This window comes from Cololabis saira, chromosome 22 (genome assembly GCF_033807715.1).
Source record: "Cololabis saira isolate AMF1-May2022 chromosome 22, fColSai1.1, whole genome shotgun sequence".
In the NCBI taxonomy this organism is placed as follows: Eukaryota; Metazoa; Chordata; class Actinopteri; order Beloniformes; family Belonidae; genus Cololabis; species Cololabis saira.
Window position 1 is genome coordinate 1,935,106 of NC_084608.1, and position 19,844 is coordinate 1,954,949.

The 19,844-nt window shown below is 45.2% G+C and overlaps 1 protein-coding gene across 1 annotated transcript in view; it reads right to left on the reverse strand.

The window, feature by feature from the left end:
• sugct (succinyl-CoA:glutarate-CoA transferase) overlaps window positions 1–19,844 on the reverse strand; it is a 185,696-nt gene that overhangs the window by 92,977 nt on the left and 72,875 nt on the right. Inside the window, exon 12 of the mRNA XM_061713120.1 lies at window positions 19,084–19,186. Within this exon, the coding sequence (XP_061569104.1) occupies window positions 19,084–19,186 (103 nt within the window). The remainder of the gene's footprint in view (window positions 1–19,083; window positions 19,187–19,844) is intronic.

A 19,844-nucleotide genomic window follows, 5' to 3' on the forward strand; every position in this document is an offset into this window, starting at 1 on the left:
CCAGGACCTTCTTGGCTCTGCGTTGTTGTAACGCGGAACCATAAATCAGCCTTCACCCGGTACATACATAGGTTTCTCTAAACATCTTTCCCCCTTACAGTTTTAACTAAAAGAAAATGTGCTCCAATACAGCAGGTCTCATAATTTTATTTTGAACACTGCCAAAACTCTAACTTAAAACGTAACTAGAACTTAAAATTTGCTTGACACAAATGACACTATTATGGCTGCTACTACTAATAGCCTTGAAGTGCACTTTATATTATATTCCTTGTGGTACAAAAATGTCTTTTTGTTACTTTTGTATCAAATAAATATTTGATTAAGGAATACATTAAAATGTCCTTTGTATTTTATATAAGCAAAAAAAATTATGTTTGTATCTCAGATGGGGGAAAAACGCCGCTTATCAACTAATCGATGATCGATCGATAAGGTTATCAACTATCAATTAATGAAATAATCGATAATTTGCATCCCTAATTGTGGGCTGAACCTCGTTCAGTGTAATCTAATTTGGAAATTAGATTACACTGTCACACCTGTCCCGTTTGGAGCAGTTGTTCCAAAATCGGGAGCATTTCCCCCTAAAGATCAGTTAGTTTGGTACATGTGAACACAGCAATCGCGCTCGGATGCGGCAAAAAACAAGCTAGAGATCTCCCAGGAGAGGTGGTCTCGGCTCGCTTCCATTCCAGACCTGGAGCGGTTAGTTTGCAGAGAGATCATAATCCACACAGCAACCGACACAACTCCATTCATGTGTATGTGCGACTGCGGCGGAAGGAGAAGAGTCGGTGCAGCCTCCACCTCCTTCTCTCCTATTGGACACAACTTTCTCTCTTCTCCCTTCTCTCCTATTGGACATGCCGAGATGTCATCACAGCGCGGCACGGGGAAATTAAAAAATGTTCAATTCGGGCAGGCAGGCAGGCGCGGCACAAACGCCGCGGCAGGGATTTCGCCGGCGGTGGGTTGCCTCCTTCCTACCTCTCCCCTCTGTGGGGTTGCTGGTGGCCTGTGTTCCGGGTTCTTCCTGGTCAGCCCCTGGTCTCGCGGGTGGCGGGGTGGCGGGGTTGCCCCCCCTCCCCCACTATAGATACACTTCAGGTGGAGCTTTGTTTGGTTTATTACACACACACACACACGCACACACATACACACATACCCACATTAGGGATGCAAATTATCGATTATTTCATTAATTGATAGTTGATAACCTTATCGATCGATCATCGATTAGTTGATAAGCGGCGTTTTTCCCCCATCTGAGATACAAACATAATTTTTTTTGCTTATATAAAATACAAAGGACATTTTAATGTATTCCTTAATCAAATATTTATTTGATACAAAAGTAACAAAAAGACATTTTTGTACCACAAGGAATATAATATAAAGTGCACTTCAAGGCTATTAGTAGTAGCAGCCATAATAGTGTCATTTGTGTCAAGCAAATTTTAAGTTCTAGTTACGTTTTAAGTTAGAGTTTTGGCAGTGTTCAAAATAAAATTATGAGACCTGCTGTATTGGAGCACATTTTCTTTTAGTTAAAACTGTAAGGGGGAAAGATGTTTAGAGAAACCTATGTATGTACCGGGTGAAGGCTGATTTATGGTTCCGCGTTACAACAACGCAGAGCCAAGAAGGTCCTGGGTTCGATTCCCGCCGGGGACGCTGTGGGCGCTGAAGTGCGTGTTAGTTCCCCCATGACTTCAGCACCCACACCCTGGGTGGGGTTGGCGAAAGGATCTTTCTGTGTGGAGTTTGCATGTTCTCCCCGTGTTCCCCTGGGTAGCTAATGGGAGCTACCTTCACAAAAACATGCACACAGTCCTGGGCTATACATGCCCCCTCTGGCCAACCGGGGCGCCAGATGGGGTGGGTAGGATCCGGCCGGAATAACGTGATCCTTCCACGCGCTACGTCCGGCCGGAGAAACCCCACCCCGTCTGGTGAAAAGATGCGGCCTGCTCACTCCTCAGGTTAAGGAGGAGACCTGAGCTCAGTGCAGGGCCCTCCCAGGGTTGGTAGAGGATGGCAATGCACAGGACTGTTAGGTAGGAGCACTGGGTGATAAAATGGGGACAAAACCGGGATAAAAAAAAAAAAAAAAAATTAAAAAAAAAAAAAAAAAAAAAAAAAAGATTAATTGTAATCGTTAATTTTAATCGGGTAATTTCATAACGGCAATTAATCGAAAATCGATTAATTATTAACATCCCTAACCCACATACATACACATAGCCACATAGACATATACACACTCACGTACACGTATACATATTCATACGTTCATGCATGCACACATACACACACACACACAGCCACACATATGCATACACACACACAGTTACATTTAGCCACACATACATATACACGCTCATACACACACACACACTCACACATATATAGCCACTCAGTCACACACGTATACATACACATACACACACATACACAGCCACACAAACATATACATACACACACACACATACACACACACACACACACACACATAGCCTCAAAGACATGTACACACATACGCACGCATACTCTCACGCACGCATACTCTCTCACACACACACACACACACACACACACACACACACACACACACACACACACACACACACACACACACACACACACACACACACACACACACACACATACTGGCTGGTTCACCTGCATGCTCGCTCTGTAGTTTTTGGGGTTAGTTAGCGGTAGCTTAGCTCAGACTGTGATTTGGGTTGATTGCTGCTTGCTTTTTGGTCGGCTCCATATTGGTTTTGTGTTTTGTTTGTGGTTTTTGTTGCAAATTTCCAGTGCTTGACGTGTGCCTCCGTGTGTTCCTGCTTCCTGGATTGGCAGTGGATGTCACCCCCCCACCCCCCAAAAAAAAAAAAAAAATCACTGGGTTTGTATGTATATATTTATGTATGTATGTATATTTATGTATGTGTATGCGTATATATGTATATATATATTAAATATAGCAATAATGCACATATATATGTCTTTGGTTTTTACCTACATGGTATCAATCATTAATATGTGTGCAGACAAGGTAGAAAGAAACAAAAAAAAAAACGCTGCGGCTCCTCTCGCGCGCCACCAAGCTTGGCGGCAGAGTGGTCCGCTCTTGAGCCGCGGTAGCACATACACAATGAATGGGATCGCCGCTTTGCGCCCTCTATGTGAAAGGGGTTATAACCATTGTTGTTTTTCCCGGGGTACGGAAGAGGAAACTCCTTCCACGTTCATTTCTGACCAATGAGAGAACAGTTGGGTCGCGCATTTGTTAACAGCTTTGAACCGCTACAGACGGTTGCCTTGTGAACACAAACACCACAACCGAAAAACTAACTGCTACAACTGTATCGATTTAGCCCCTGAATCGGAACAAAACAAACGGGCCACAGGTCTGAAAGCTCCCTAAATTTCTGCACTGCACAAGGGACAGATTTTTTTTTACTTTTTTTTTCACTTTAGCAGTTAAAAATGTTTTCATCTGACTGGTTTGTATCTCACCATCCAATTACTAGTTTCTACACAAACTGGACTTTACAGTAGGGCTGGGCCTGCATATCTAGATAGTTGGATCATGTGGATGTCCAGATATCCTTTTGGGAATCCTTATGCATGTTTGTGTTTGCTTATGAGCATTAAATGTTGCATCTGGGTACTCCAAACTGAGGCGTCCATATCTGTTGTAATCCTCTAAAGAATTTATGGAGCCCATAAAATGATGTTAGGTACAGCCAAATGTAACAATCCCAATGTTTCGGTTACTCGTGATAATCTCGCCTCTCGCCCCTGACGTTAATGGACCTAACAGAGGTTTGGGTTCACAACGGGGTCTTTCTCTGCGGTTGACTTTAAAAAAATGATGAACTAAGTTTGACCGTGGCTCAGAACCAGCAACACTTTGGTGGAGGAGGGCCAAGAGAGGGTTAAAAGATCCTGATCCTGATTCTGAAGAAAGACAAAAAAATCTGCCCTCAGACAAGAGATTATAATCAAAGAAAAAAACCTTGGGTGTCATTGCTAGCAGTTGCCAAAAGCATCAACAGATATGCAAATGTCCTCTTGGCCAGACAAATTGGGTTTATAAGATGAACCATCACCTTCACGATACCTCAAAGTTATGGCAAACAAACAGGAACACTGACTTTAAATCTCAAGGACAAACAAATGTCAACAATGTCATGACAGAAACAAAGAAATCATGAGACAGATGACAAAGGGAGACCAGGACCTAAGGAGGGAGAACAAAGATAGGTTTGAGTGTCTGGCCTTTTTCCAAATCATTTCCAGATCCCAGTTTTGGAGCAGCGACTTCCTACCAGCCTGATTAGCAGCAGCTTCACTGCAGAGCTGCACCACGCTCACACACACACAAGCTTTATGGGACTACAGGGAACTACTGCTTCTTTTACATGTGTCAGTCCATAAACTGGAACCTTTTGCAGGGCTTTGTCCAAGTGACAGAATCAAGTTTTACAGGTCCTTCCTTTAAGGTAGCTGCTGAAACATTTATAGCTGGAAACCAGTACCAGAGCAGAGATACACCGAGGATGGTACATTCTGCCCTCCTCGTTAGGATTCAATTCAGATACTGTCAATGGCCACGGTTATATGATGTTTTTTAATTCGGAATTAATTATTCTGAATTAAATAATTCCATCCATCCATCCATTTTCCGCCGCTTATCCATTCCCGGGTCGCGGGGACAGCAGTCTCAGCAGAGACGCCCTTCCTCCAGCTCTTTCTCCAGCTCTTCCTCCAGCTCTTCCGAGGGGAGTCCGAGACGTTCCCAGGCCAGCAGAGAGACACAGTCTATCCAGCGTGTCCTGGGTCTTCCCCGGGGTCTCCTCCCGGTGGGACATGCCTGGAACTCCTCCCTAGGGAGGAGGGACATGCCTGGAACTCCTCCCTAGGGAGGAGGGACATGCCTGGAACACCTCCCTAGGGAGGAGGGACATGCCTGGAACACCTCCCTAGGGAGGAGGGACATGCCTGGAACACCTCCCTAGGGAGGAGGGACATGCCTGGAACGCCTCCCTAGGGAGGAGGGACATGCCTGGAACACCTCCCTAGGGAGGCGTCCAGGAGGATCCGGTACAGATGTCCAAGCCACCTCAGCTGACTCCTCTCAATGTGAAGCAGCAGCGGCTCGACTCCAAGCTCCTCCCGGGTGACTCAACTCCTCACCCAATCTCTAAGGGAGCGTCCAGCCACCCTGCGGAGGAAACTCATCTGAGCTGATGGGCTATAACCAAGCCCACACCAGCCTGTTGCCTCTCACCCTGGGCAACTCCAGAGTAGTGGAGGGTCCAGCCCCTTTCAAGGAGCTGGGTTCCAGAGCCCAAGCTATGTGTGGAGGTGAGCCCGACTATCTCTAGCCGGTTTCTCTATATAAATAATCTAAATAATTCCGAATTAAACTATTTTCCTTTGAGTTTACGTGGAAATAGGAATTCTGAATTAAGGTTTACATGGAAAACACGTTTGATCGGCTTAATCAGAATCAGAATCAGAATCAGCTTTATTGGCCAGGTTCGAATGTTGTCCAACAAGGAATTTGACTCCGGTAATTTCGCTCTTTCACAGTAGATAAACAATAAACAAATAAACAAATGTGGTATTTTTGACATACGTACAGATAAACATCTAAGGTGAAGCAGTTTGAGGTAGGGAAAAAGAAAAAGAAAAAAAGGACAGCTCTGAGTAAGATAAAATAAAAATAACCTATTTACAATTTTACATTTTACAATTTTACAAAACCTAATTATACAAAAAATACAAAAGATTATACAAAAGAAATACAAAAGGTGAGAGGTGCAGCAGAGTGAGGCAGGCATGATTATTGCAGAAGGTGCTAAATGATTATTATTGCATGTGTTTGGTTACTCTGAGACTGTTAGTTGTGGGAGTTCATCAGACCAACCGCTTGCAGGAAGAAACTGTCCCTGTGTCTGGAGGTTCTGGCGCACAGAGCTCTGTAGCGCCGAGGGGTCTGCAGAGATTCAACCTGCCTGTTTTCTGGTCCTGGTACAGGTCGTTGATAGATGGGAGATTAGTCCCAATTATCCTCTCTGCAGACCTGATTGTCCGTTGCAGTCTGTGTCTTATCCAATTCAGCTTAAGTCTGGGGGTTGGGAAGTGTTCTGATTGGATAGGGGGGCGGACCGGAAGTTACGTCTACGGGAAATTACGTCTACCGGAAAAAAAACAAACTTAGACGCTACAACTTTGAAAAGCTCACAATTTTTATGTTTCATCTGTTCTTTTAATTATTTCCAGGTCCTCCAAGCTATTTATTAAATAAATGGTCTCTGCTCTTGACCAGCGTTTACTGCTGCTGCCATCTTGAAACTTTGTTTGGAAAACCAGCCCAGCATGGAATATAAGCATCATGGAGATAGACGGGCGAGGGAACGAGCAGAAAGAAAGACCGGAATTAATTTAAAGAGGAATGAGTGTATACATGATCGCGGAATTATTCTATTCAGATTTAAAATCAGAATAAACCAGACACTTACTTCGGAATTAAATTTAATTCGGAATTAGGTGTTTACATGGTAATTTGTACTCATTTTAAATGGGATTTAATTTTGATTCTGAAATAAAGAGGAATTAAACTTCCCATGTAAACGCACTCAATGTGCCAAAGAGCTCCAGCTCCTGAAACGACGACTACCAGGTGATGGGGGCTCGGACAGCAGTGCTCGGTTATGTGGGGAGGGGTCTTGCTGCTTTGATGAGCTAAAAATACAACTATGATACACAAAATGCAATTAGATGCTTCTGAATAACAGGACAGTGAAGTGAGAATTGTCTTCCATCCCCTCCAGAACCAGGTCCATGAGCTGGACAGTCAGTGATGCCGCAGGTGGAAATGAAATCAGGCCAAAGCTACCGGACGAACCCTCACTGGGACACGGAGGATCAACACAGGAAGAAAGGAAACCTTTTTTATAGGTTCATTTGATTTTGTAGACTTCATTCTCATAAAAACATTTTTTTTTAAATGTTTTAACATCAGTTATGATGAATTACCATGACAACGAGAAAGTGGTTTACATGTTTGGCTTAAGGTTTTTCTCCCACTAGGGGAGTTTTACCTGCCATTTTTTATGTTATGTTTATGTAATAATTGCTCGGGGGTCATGTTCTGGTCTCTGGAAAGATCCTAGAGACAACTTCTGTTGTAATAGAAGCTATATAAATAAAATTGAATTGAGAATTCAATTGAATGTGTGATCAGCAGCGTGAGCTTTTCTCATCAGTTCAATTACTAAGTCCAATGACCAAAACCAAACGTCCCAATGAAGACGGTTGAGGAGGTAACAGAAAGTAGAACAACGGCACAACAAAAAAAGGAGGAGGAAATTAAAACCACGAGGAAAGTCAGAACACAAAACATATCTCTCGCTGCCTTTACCCAGTTGCGGTAGGAACACCAGAAATGCAGTGCAGTGTTTCTGGGAGACATGGCTGCAGGACATATTGGACCTGGTGCTTGTCGTCCTGCATGTAGCTGGACGTGTCACTGTGAAGGAGCGTCTCTGGCCTGGAAGCTGGACATGTTACTGTGAAGGAGCGTCTCTGGCCTGGAAGCTGGACGTGTCACTGTGAAGGAGCGTCTCTGGCCTGGAAGCTGGGCGTGTCACTGTGAAGGAGCGTCTCTGGCCTGGAAGCTGGGCGTGTCACTGTGAAGGAGCGTCTCTGGCCTGGAAGCTGGACGTGTCACTGTGAAGGAGCGTCTCTGGCCTGGAAGCTGGACATGTCACTGTGAAGGAGCGTCTCTGGTCTGGAAGCTGGACGTGTCACTGTGAAGGAGCGTCTCTGGTCTGGAAGCTGGACGTGTTACTGTGAAGGAGCGTCTCTGGCCTGGAAGCTGGACGTGTCACTGTGAAGGAGCGTCTCTGGCCTGGAAGCTGGACGTGTCACTGTGAAGGAGCGTCTCTGGCCTGGAAGCTGGACGTGTCACTGTGAAGGAGCGTCTCTGGCCTGGAAGCTGGACATGTCACTGTGAAGGAGCGTCTCTGGTCTGGAAGCTGGACGTGTTACTGTGAAGGAGCGTCTCTGGTCTGGAAGCTGGACGTGTTACTGTGAAGGAGCGTCTCTGGTCTGGAAGCTGGGCGTGTCACTGTGAAGGAGCGTCTCTGGTCTGGAAGCTGGACGTGTCACTGTGAAGGAGCGTCTCTGGCCTGGAAGCTGGACGTGTTACTGTGAAGGAGCGTCTCTGGCCTGGAAGCTGGACGTGTCACTGTGAAGGAGCGTCTCTGGCCTGGAAGCTGGGCGTGTCACTGTGAAGGAGCGTCTCTGGCCTGGAAGCTGGGCGTGTCACTGTGAAGGAGCGTCTCTGGCCTAGAAGCTGGACGTGTCACTGTGAAGGAGCGTCTCTGGCCTGGAAGCTGGACGTGTCACTGTGAAGGAGCGTCTCTGGTCTGGAAGCTGGACGTGTCACTGTGAAGGAGCGTCTCTGGTCTGGAAGCTGGACGTGTCACTGTGAAGGAGCGTCTCTGGTCTGGAAGCTGGACGTGTCACTGTGAAGGAGCGTCTCTGGCCTGGAAGCTGGACGTGTCACTGTGAAGGAGCGTCTCTGGCCTGGAAGCTGGACGAGTCACTGTGAAGGAGCGTCTCTGGTCTGGAAGCTGGACGTGTTACTGTGAAGGAGTGTCTCTGGTCTGGAAGCTGGGCGTGTCACTGTGAAGGAGCGTCTCTGGTCTGGAAGCTGGACGTGTTACTGTGAAGGAGCGTCTCTGGCCTGGAAGCTGGACATGTCACTGTGAAGGAGCGTCTCTGGCCTGGAAGCTGGACATGTCACTGTGAAGGAGCGTCTCTGGCCTGGAAGCTGGACGTGTTACTGTGAAGGAGCGTCTCTGGCCTGGAAGCTGGACGTGTCACTGTGAAGGAGCGTCTCTGGCCTGGAAGCTGGACGTGTCACTGTGAAGGAGCGTCTCTGGCCTGGAAGCTGGACGTGTCACTGTGAAGGAGCGTCTCTGGCCTGGAAGCTGGACGTGTCACTGTGAAGGAGCGTCTCTGGCCTGGAAGCTGGGTGTGTCACTGTGAAGAAGCGTCTCTGGCCTGGAAGCTGGACTGCTGGCTGGGTTTCTGGGCCTACCCAGCCATTCCTGGAGTCAGCCTCGTCAATGGACTTGTTTTTATTAATTATATGAAATACTCTAAAATCAAAATGTACTTATATGAGTAACACAAAAGGAGCAGATATTCCAGTTTTATCATAACACCAACTTTTTCATGACCAATGTTCCCTCTAAACTGCGTGCGTGCGCAATCGCGCACTGCCCGCATATTCTCAGCGCACAAGAAAATCTATCCAGCGCAGTGCTTTAAGTGGGCCGGTACGCACTGGTACGGAGTACCCCCTCTTCTCAATATTAGCCTCTGGCGTACCGGGACCTTTTACGGCGTACCGGGACTTCTCATGAGCTCACAGTACTGTGTTCTCTCCTTGCGATTTGGCTACAGTGGCGTCGCAACGCGACTGCCCCTCGTGAGATGTTCACTCGTAAAGCCTGATTTATGGTTCCGCGCTAAATCGAGGCAAGGCCTACGGCGTAGGAAACGCAGCGACGCGCAACTTACGTGCGCATCGCCGCGTACCCTACGGCGTAGGCTCTGCGTTGGTGTAACGCAGAACCATAAATCAGTTTACGGAGGTCCCACGAGTCGAGAGGAGGAGAAGTATTCAAGGATTTGGGGAATACAAGGAGCTGTGGGGATCCCGGACACGAGAAAGTCTGAAGCCTCTGCTAAAAACTGTCCATACCATTGCTGTGTCTACCAGCAGTACTGGAGTTGAGGGGGGATGAGGGGAGATGGCACCCCCTCCTGAAATAAAAACGATCCAAATCATCCCCCCTGTAAAACTGCCATCCCCCCTTTCCATCCCGTCATTTCATCTATGAATGTGGTTTTACTGCTATTTCAACATTTAGAGTCATCACCAGAAAAATAACACCAGAAAGATATGTTCTTTGACAATTTTCATCTGTTTCAAGTAAATTTACACTAGAAATAAGTAGAGAAATCTGCCATTGGGACAAGATTTATCTTCTTATTACGAGCAAAAAAAATCTTGTTCCACTGGCAGTTTTTTTTCTACTTCTTTTAAGTGAAAATCTACTTGAAACAAGTTAAAATTGTTGTTGACGAGTCTTGTTTTAAGTGTAATGAGATTTTTTTACTAAAATGAGACATTTTAACTAGAAATAAGACAAATATTCTTGTTAAGATTGTGAGTTTTTGCAGTGATCCATTTTACTTATCCTGTAAAGGACAGAGTCATATTGATAAGTTCAGAAAAGTGTTTTTTATTGTTGTGTTTTGATGTATTTGATGTAAGCCCAGTGGATATTTAAAGCTTACAGAAGGCTGCATTTAACTGCTGCTATGTCATTCCTGCAGTATTTCTGCAGGTGTTTTGGTCACTGCTATTATTTGTAATATATTATATTATTTGTAATCAGCACAAATTATCTGTCCCCATATGATAAAATCCACCATGGCCAAAGCAGGACTCTCACATACTGTATAACATCTACACATCCCTTTTTTCAGATTTTTGTCTTTTTTTACGTGGACCAAATTACTTATTTAAAAATAAAGCGTGCATATCTGATGTTGCTCACAGTAGTCCTCAGTTTGCTCAGGGAGCTTGTGTGTATGCCCAGATACATGAAAAATTAGAGGGAACATTGGTCATGACACACACAAGGGTCCATGTTCAAAATCCTGCAGCACGCTATATTGCACTTTTCCACTAGTACCTACTCAGCTCGTGTCGACTCGACTTGCCCTTGTTTCTTTTTAATACCCAGATCAGAAGTAGGAGGTTGGAGTGAAGCTGCTGTGACGTATTTGATTGTGTATCTAAACGAAGAAGACAACAACACTAAAGATGTAGAACCTGGAGGAGATGATAGATGTGCTGCTGGGTCTGTGGCTTGTGTTTGATATCAAGTTAAACAATGAGAGTGAAAGAAGCTTCAAGCGGCGACGCTTTTTAATTTTGTTAGTTTGTCTCGGTGCTGCTGAAAAGTCAGCTGGAGTCGTGAGCAGCTATGAAGAGACAGAGCTCCTGGTAGATCTGGTCGTTCCTTATCTCCGTCTAGATCTTTTTAATTCTCTCCTCAGCACCAGGTTTATGAACATCTGCACCTCAGAGTTGGATCATGAAACAGACTTTTGCTGCCGTTGCTGGTTGAATAAAATGAACAAGAATCCGTCAGAGTCTCTTTCTCTGATTTCCTCCTCCTGACTCAGACGTCTGACTCCAACCCCCCGACCAATCGGGGGTCTGTAGTGTGATGATGTCAGATACAGCCGACTCAGCAGCTTAGAACCTCGGCAGAATAGATACAGAAAAGTATCTACTCTGCACGTTAGACCCCTAGTGGAGAAGAACCAAACCGAGGCGAGTTGAGTCGGGTTGAGTAGGTACTAGTGGAAAGGAGCCATTCTCCCGGTTTTAACGGGGGAAAATGCATTTCTGCCACTTTTCTCCAAAGGTCATCAGTTTTGGTTTAATGTCAGACAAGCAGAAATGATCCCGCAGCCGTGCTGGAGCTGGTCGTTGGTCCATTTGGTCTCCCAGAGGCCGAGAGCAGAAACGCTGCAGCGCGCAAGCCTGGAGACGGCCAGCCAACTCAATCACAGCCACAGCTGCTTCCACTGAAACACGAGAGCTCATGTGTTTACTACCTCTGAATGGATGCTAATGAATGCATGCGGAGCTAAACACAGAGGCGGCCTTTATTTCCCAGCATGCTCAGAGTAAACAGGACACTGCAAAAGTGCAGGAAACTCAATCTGTTGAATCAGAGTTTCAGCAGCAGCCTCATTTTCTGTCTTTTTTTCTGTTTTTCAGTTAATTGCAGACATCATGTGGGAAACATTTACTGCAGCAGAAGTGCGAGCAATTATGGGAGTAAAATAAATCCAGAGAGGAGCTGCTGTCAGCACTCTGGCATCACATGCGAACCCTGGAGCGCTGAGCGCTGAGCGCAACCCGCGGCGCGACCCGCGGCGGCGGGGTGAGGGAAGGCCGCGGGACGATCCTACGCGTCGTCACGGCCGCTCAAGGACAGACGGGGGCTTTTTCAGGTTTGTGAGGAGGTTTGACCCGGGGGCCTGAGACGTGACGCCGGAGACAAATCCAAAGACAGAATCTGAGTCAATGACTCACATGAGTGAGCGTCAGCGGGAGGAAGGTGGAACAGGAAGGTCCTGCAGAGATGACTTCATCAGGAAAAACTGGGCTAGTTCAGGAAGATAAGAGGCCGCCAAGGAAGAAAGTGACCCTGGAATCTGTGAAGGTTTAATGTTGATGTTTGTGTCTGCTGTTTAGACGAAAAAAACACCTTCAATTGCTTGGAGGGGGATATTGTTAAAAATCTTTGAGTGTCTCAAAACAGTAATATATACATCTGGTAATAATACATCAGTAATTGAGAGATCCTTATAAAGTGAATTTTCTACTGTTTAGAATTGGCTATCATCAAATAAACTCTTGTTAAACAGAAATAAATCATGTTCAATGTTGTTTGGTACCAGATTAGGCCTTGGAAATAACACAGATCTTAATATTATTTTTAACAATGGCTCACCCCTTGAACAGGTGACCGCATTCAAACACCTCCGCCTCTGGATCGACCCATTACTTACTTTCAAACATCATATCGAGTCTATCACAACTAAATTACATCACAATCTAAATAATAAACTGTTTCACTCTACAAACAAGGAAAATAATTGTCACACAACTGTTATTACCCATTTTAGATTATGCTGATGTTGTCAACCAGAACACTTATGATTCACATCTTCAACCTCTCAATGTCATTTACAACAGTCTCTGTAGATTTGTCTTAAGGTGCCCATACCGAACTCACCACTGCTCCATGTATTGATCATTAAACCGAACTCACCACTGCTCCATGTATTGATCATTAAACCGACCTCACCACTGCTCCATGTATCAATCACTAAACTGAACTCACCACTAATGTATCAATCATTAAACTGAACTCACCACTAATGTATCAATCATTAAACTGAACTCACCACTAATGTATCAATCATTAAACTGAACTCACCACTAATGTATCGATCATTAAACTGGTTTAATCAGCTCAAGAAGACAACACCGCTGGCTCCAACTCATATTCAAATGTATCCACTTTAGTTATCCATCTTACTTAATGTCATTTACAACAGTCTCTGTAGATTTGTCTTAAGGTGCCCATACCGAACTCACCACTGCTCCATGTATCAATCATTAAACTGGTTTAAACTGAACTCACCACAGCTCCATGTATCAATCATTAAACTGGTTTAAACTGAACTCACCACAGCTCCATGTATCAATCATTAAACTGAACTCACCACAGCAGCCCTGGTACCCCAGCCCTGGTACCCCAGCCCTGGTACCCCAGCCCTGGTACCCCAGCCCTGGTACAGTTTATTATGTATTTTGTTTAATCTGTGTTATGCAGTATGCATTTGTAGATCGTTTGTGTAAATATTATTTGCAGGATTTATTGGTAAACATATTTAAACTTATTTGGGTGTGTATGGGAAATGGTAGAGGCCGTCAGTAGATAGGCCAGGTGTGAGAGCAGGTGGGGGGCAGAGAGAGGGGCGTCAGGTTGGGCTACCAGGATCTGCTGCACCTGTAAGCCTGTGCTTTGTTTGCCCTGCTCCATGTATGAAAGAAATGTGACTTCATGCAACTTAAAGTAAAGAAAAATAGATCTCTGGAAAATCCCTGCTGGTCTCATGTTCTGTCATTGCTCGCTCTACACCTGAATCCCTTATCCTGCATGTCAGGGTTACCATCTCCAAAACCTTACATAGTGACTATAGTGACATTGCTAATGTAATGATGTGGGTGGTGTTAGTGTGTGTGTGTGTGGGGGGGGGGGGAGAGGGGGGGGGGGGGGGTTAATGGAGTGATGTAATTGTATTTATTTATGTATTCATATATTTAAAGTGTGAGGTATTATATGACGTATATATGTAAATTGTTCTGTTTTTGACTACCGTATTTTCCGCATTATAAGGCACACCTTCAATGAATGATGTATTTTTAAACTTTTTCCATATATAAGGTGCACCGCATTATAAGGCGCTACAGTAGAGGCTGGGGTTACGTTATGCATCCGTTAGACCAAGGGTCGGCAACCCTTTTTTTTTCTCTTATTGCCCTCAATAAATATATCTATAAAAAAAATAATAAAATAAATAAATAAATCCAGGTAATTCCAGAGTCTTATACTACCCTGTTAGGCATGAACTGGGGCTGGGGAGATAAAACCCTTGAAAAAGAACTGTTTTGCAGCTTCTTGCGTGTGCTGGCAGTAACTGTAACTCTGTAACTGTAACTGTAACTCTGTAACTCCAGTGTAGTTAATTCTGCCTGGAGTGAGGAGACCCATCCAATATGGCGGCCACGCTGGATTACGTTCCAGCATGTCATGAGGCGTCTACGTATACATGTCTATGGTTGCGAGACCTGTTGCGGCTCAATATTGATCCATATATAAAGCTCAATATTGATCCATATATAAGGCTCAATATTGATCCATATATAAGGCTCAATATTGATCCATATATAAGGCTCAATATTGATCCATATATAAGGCTCAATATTGATCCATATATAAGGCTCAATATTGATCCATATATAAGGCTCAATATTGATCCATATATAAGGCTCAATATTGATCCATATATAAGGCTCAATATTGATCCATATATAAGGCACACTGGATTATAAGGCGCATGGTTAGCTTTTGAAAAATTTAAGGCTTTTAGATGCGCCTTATAGTGCGGAAAATACGGTATATTTATATATACATATAATTGAGTATGATATCACTATATTGAATAGTTATTAAAGTAGGGGTGTTTGGTTATGTCTGTTTTATAAGTACGTTTATTGAAACTCTTGTTATATGTAAGAATGTATGTAGTGTTTACTTCAATCCTACTCCGTTTGGAACATGTTGGTGGATCCGTGAGGTCTGCCCAAGTGCTGTCTTGCCTTCTGTCTACAAGCATATATATATATATATATATATATATATATATATATATATATATATATATATATATATATATATATATATTTGTACTTAATTTTTTCAACTTTTTTTGTATTCTTTTCTTTTTATCATGCATGTTCGCAATAAAAGTAAAAAAAAAACTAAAAAAAAACTAAAAAAAAACGTACTTTTATGTGAATGTACTTTTAATCTTCATGGACCCCAGGAAGACTAGCTGGCGTTTTGCGTCTGCTAATGGCGATCCAAAATAAAACAAAACAAAAACCCCCAGCGGTTGAAAAGGGACTTGTTTATCAGCTGTTTCAGCCTCCTGAAAGTGCATGTAGTTCAGCGTGAGGTCTGCATGCGTGACGCCTTGTACCGGCAGGCCCGTGGACGGGAGACGGGCCCGTTGCTGCTTCAGTACATGTCAGGTCTGTGGGGGCGGAGCGTCGGCCCTGATTGGCTGCTGCATCCATGTGTTGCAACGCTCTGTGAGCTCATGTCCTGGACTGTCCCTGGTGTCCGTGTGTGAGAGCACTTTACCACTTCCAGCTCACGGATGGAAGGATGGAAGGACGGTTCTGTGACCCCGTGGACCTTTGCTCCCTCACGGCTTCACGTCTCAGACTTCACAGGAACGAACAGCTGCTCTGGTGGAAGCAGGCGCTTCCACCAGAGCAGCTGTTGGAAACTGCTCAGGAGCTGCAGCTGCAGCACAATCCTCCAGGGAAACACGCAGGTACACCTGAAACCTGGTCCTGGGCCGGGACCTGAAACCTGGCCCTGGGCCGGGACCTGAGACCTGGCCCTGGGCCGGGACCTGAGACCTGGCCCTGGGCTGGGACCTGAGACCTGGCCCTGGGCCGGGACCTGAGACCTGGCCCTGGGCTGGGACCTGAGACCTGGTCCTGGGCTGGGACCTGAGACCTGGCCCTGGGCCGGGACCTGAGACCTGGCCCTGGGCTGGGACCTGAGACCTGGCCCTGGGCTGGGACCTGAGACCGGGACCTGAGACCGGGACCTGAGACCGGGACCTGAACCAGTCCGTTCCTTGGTCCTGTCTCAGTCCGGTCCAGGTTGATAGATGTGTGTGTGGCTGAACCGTAGAACTGGGACGAGTCCGTTCAGGCGGGCCGACCCTGAATATGCACATCTCTGTTAAAAGGGGTGGACTCAGAGCCGGCCCAAGCCTCCATGGGGCCCTAAGCTAAATGTGATTTTGGGGCCCTCTATTACTGCCAATAATACTGATTATTGATCATTCACACACCCACTATAAACTTATTCCATGTTCTTCCCTGTCATTACAAATACACTTGTAAAACTAGATGTAAGAACTTCCTGTTCTAGTTAGATTGTAATCCACAGTGATTAAGACCATGGAAGCAGAACAACAGATTAACAAACTTGCAGAAAAATCTTTCATTAATATTTAGCAAAATCAGCAACTGCCCCTACTGGCCACACAGAGAAGCAACAGACCCCTCGGATCCCAACGCAAATCTGGCGGGAGCGGGAGGTTTGAACTTTGCTGCGGGAGGCTAAAAAAATCACTGCAGGATCGGGACGTAGCCTAGCGACAAGATGGAAATCAATGACGTGGAAAATAAACCTCAAACAAGGTCTTTACAAAACAAAGATAAAGCAAGTCAGATATTTGGAGAAACTGTGTTTAGTGTCTGTGGAGCATCTTGGAAGAGACGAGGGATTGGAACCTCAGTTGGTCAGCAGCATTCTCTTCCTCCACAGCAATGTAATGGCCAAGTGGTTCATTTGTTAAATTAATTCGTTAACTTTGTTTACTTTATGTTATTTATTAGTGTTATTTGAGCCACTCACAGCTACTTTCGTTGCTATAACCTCAATCATAATTGATGCGTGTACGAAAGGTGAAATAGCTTCATGACATGATGACAATGATGGATTTGCATCTAACTTTAGGTCAGGTGACCTATGAACTGTCAATTATCCATCAAGCTCCACAATGATCATGTTAACATTAAATCAGATAGATTTGTCTGGACATTACTCCTGCGGGACGGGAGAAGACACTAAATCAATGCATCTCTATTATTGTGGGGGCATGAATTCTCAGAGTTTTGCGGATGCGGGCAGGAGTGGATACACACTGGGTGCGGGTGTGGGCGGTAATGGTCAGAAATTCAGCAGGAGCGGGATGAAGAAAACAGTCCCGTGCAGGGCTCTAGACCAGACCGACTGATCCTTCCTCAGTCGGTACCGGCAGCGCCAGGACATGCAGGAAGTGTTTATGTGAGGACTGACGGAGAGACAACTCCATCTTCATGACCCGTCATATCTGTCACCGTGGAAACACCTGTGCTCACCGTCTCTGCATGTGAAAAACTTAAAAAACTTAAAAACAACTTGTTGCAGGCCATAGATGGGCTTGACCGACACACACACACTCACACACACACACACACACACACACACTCTGAGTCAGCGTTCCATGGCCGGGCCGTGGCAGGTGGCGCTGAGAGCTGTTGTCCTGCACACATTCAGATAAAGCTGCAGCAGCACCGTCACGTGTTCTTCCTGAGGCCCGTCAAACACACGCTGCTCGTTTCTCTCACGTGTCCCGCGCTCTGATCTGAGAGCGGCTGAGGGGAAGGCATCCCCCAGCAACCGGCCCGTACGTCTGATCCCTGGTACGCTGGCCCGCAGAGCCCCCGGGAGCCCCCGGGGCCCACAGAGCCCGGGACCGGGCCAACCACCCGCTCACAAACACTAGCCATTCATCCCTGAGCAGCTTGTTCTGGCTGCAGGAGCCTCACGCCCCCTGCTGGCCCGCCAGGGAACTGCTCCGGGTGCAGATGCAGGAATGTACAAGTGGATGGCCCATCTGCTGCAGCTGGGAGGGAGCACAAACACACACACACACACACACGCACGCATTTGCACACACACACACGCCCCGCCTGGCACACATACTGGACTGTACTGGAGTGACAGGGATCAATACCTGCTCACCAACATGTATCTTGTCTCTTGTCCATTTCTATTGTTTCTGGGTCATCCTCTACTCCAACTGTTAATCAACCAGAGCCACCGACGCTCTAGAACAGGAGTCGGCAACCCAAAATGTTTTAGATCCATATTGGACCTAAAACACAAAAAACAAATATGTCTGGAGCCGCAAAAGATGAAAAGTCTTGTATCAGCCTTAGAATGAAGACAACACATGCTGCATGTTTCTATATTAGTTAGAACTGGGTCCTCGGCTGCAAATGTAGCAAATGTCTTTCCACATGACTCTTTTAGTTACGCAAATCTATGGAAGAGTATTAGGGCCAGGCAGGAGAAAAATAAAATAATATTTTAGAGGAGCAAGATTTTTTTTTCATTATGAAAGTTGAAATAGAGAGAAAAGTTGAAATGTTGAGAAAAAAGTTGAAATGTTGAGAAAAAAGTCAAAATTTCGAGAAAAAAGTAAAAAATTTTTGAAAAAAGTCAAAATGTTGAGAAAAAGTCAAATTGTTGAGAAAAAAGTCGAGATTAATGTTGATGTACAATTTTGAGAAAAAAGTCAAAATGTTGAGAAAAAGTTTCGACTATTCTTGAAATTGTATTTCAACATTAATCTTTTTTTGTTGAAATGTAATATTTATTCTACACATTTTTACAGCACTGGAAAACGTTCAGAATGTTTGTCCTCCTACAGAAACCATATTAACACAAAAATATATATTCCCCTCCCCCATCTATTTCCATTTTCAAACATTTTTGAAAAAGCTCCAGGAGCCACTAGGGCGGCGCTAAAGAGCCGCATGCAGCTCTGGAGCCCCGGGTTGCCGACCGCTGCTCTAGAATGACTGACGCTCGAGAGCCACCGAATCACTCTGGAGGAACAATTCTGGTTGTAAAGAACTGAGCAAAATCCAGTTTACACAGGATGCTCCTGCCCTCGTCAACAAACGTCCTGCTCCCTCCACCCTAAAGGTCTGAGCTCAGCAGAGCAGCACGAAGGTCGGGGACAAACCTGTGGTTCAGAGAAGACTTCCTGGATGCTGTTGATTGGTCCAACTGGAACCCCTGAGCCCTTGAATCTCCTCAGCCAATCAGCTGTCTTCTCCTCCAAGAACCTAACGGACACCCCGATAGAGACGTTAAAAATCAAATATATATATGTTACGGTTAATGTAGAAAAACGGCTATTTTGCAAACTAGCCGGTCAATGTGTAAATTAGCCGGCAGGGCGGTGAATGTGTAAAATAGCCGGCTAATTTGCAAAATAACCGTCAGGGCGGCTAATGTAGAAAAATGGACACAAGGTACTTTTGTTAAGGGGGCAATACATTTTTAAGCTCATGGTGCGCGGACATAAAATTTTGAATCATCTCTCCAGTCTCGATGCCACGGTCAGCTCGAGCATGCCGTGGCAATTATAGCAATTATTCTGAGTCCAAATCCCATGCAGTATATATCTAAATTGAGTATTCCAAAACGAATAATGCAAACTACAGATCACGTCATTGGCTCCCCAGAATAGAGCGTTGCCACCGAGGTGGACAATCTTTGTGAGGTAAGATCTATCCCCACCTTCTCTTTGCACCTCCAAAACAGACAAACAGTTGTTGCGTCTCTCTCATGGAAGGTGAAGCTCCTAAACCCGAATCGCGCAAACCCGAAGCGCATGATGAGATGAGGTCTCTCCTCCTCCTCCATTTGCACAAGTTGATTAAACCAAAACAAACTGAGCAAACTTAATTCATTTGGTAGATAGAGTCCAGTTACTACACT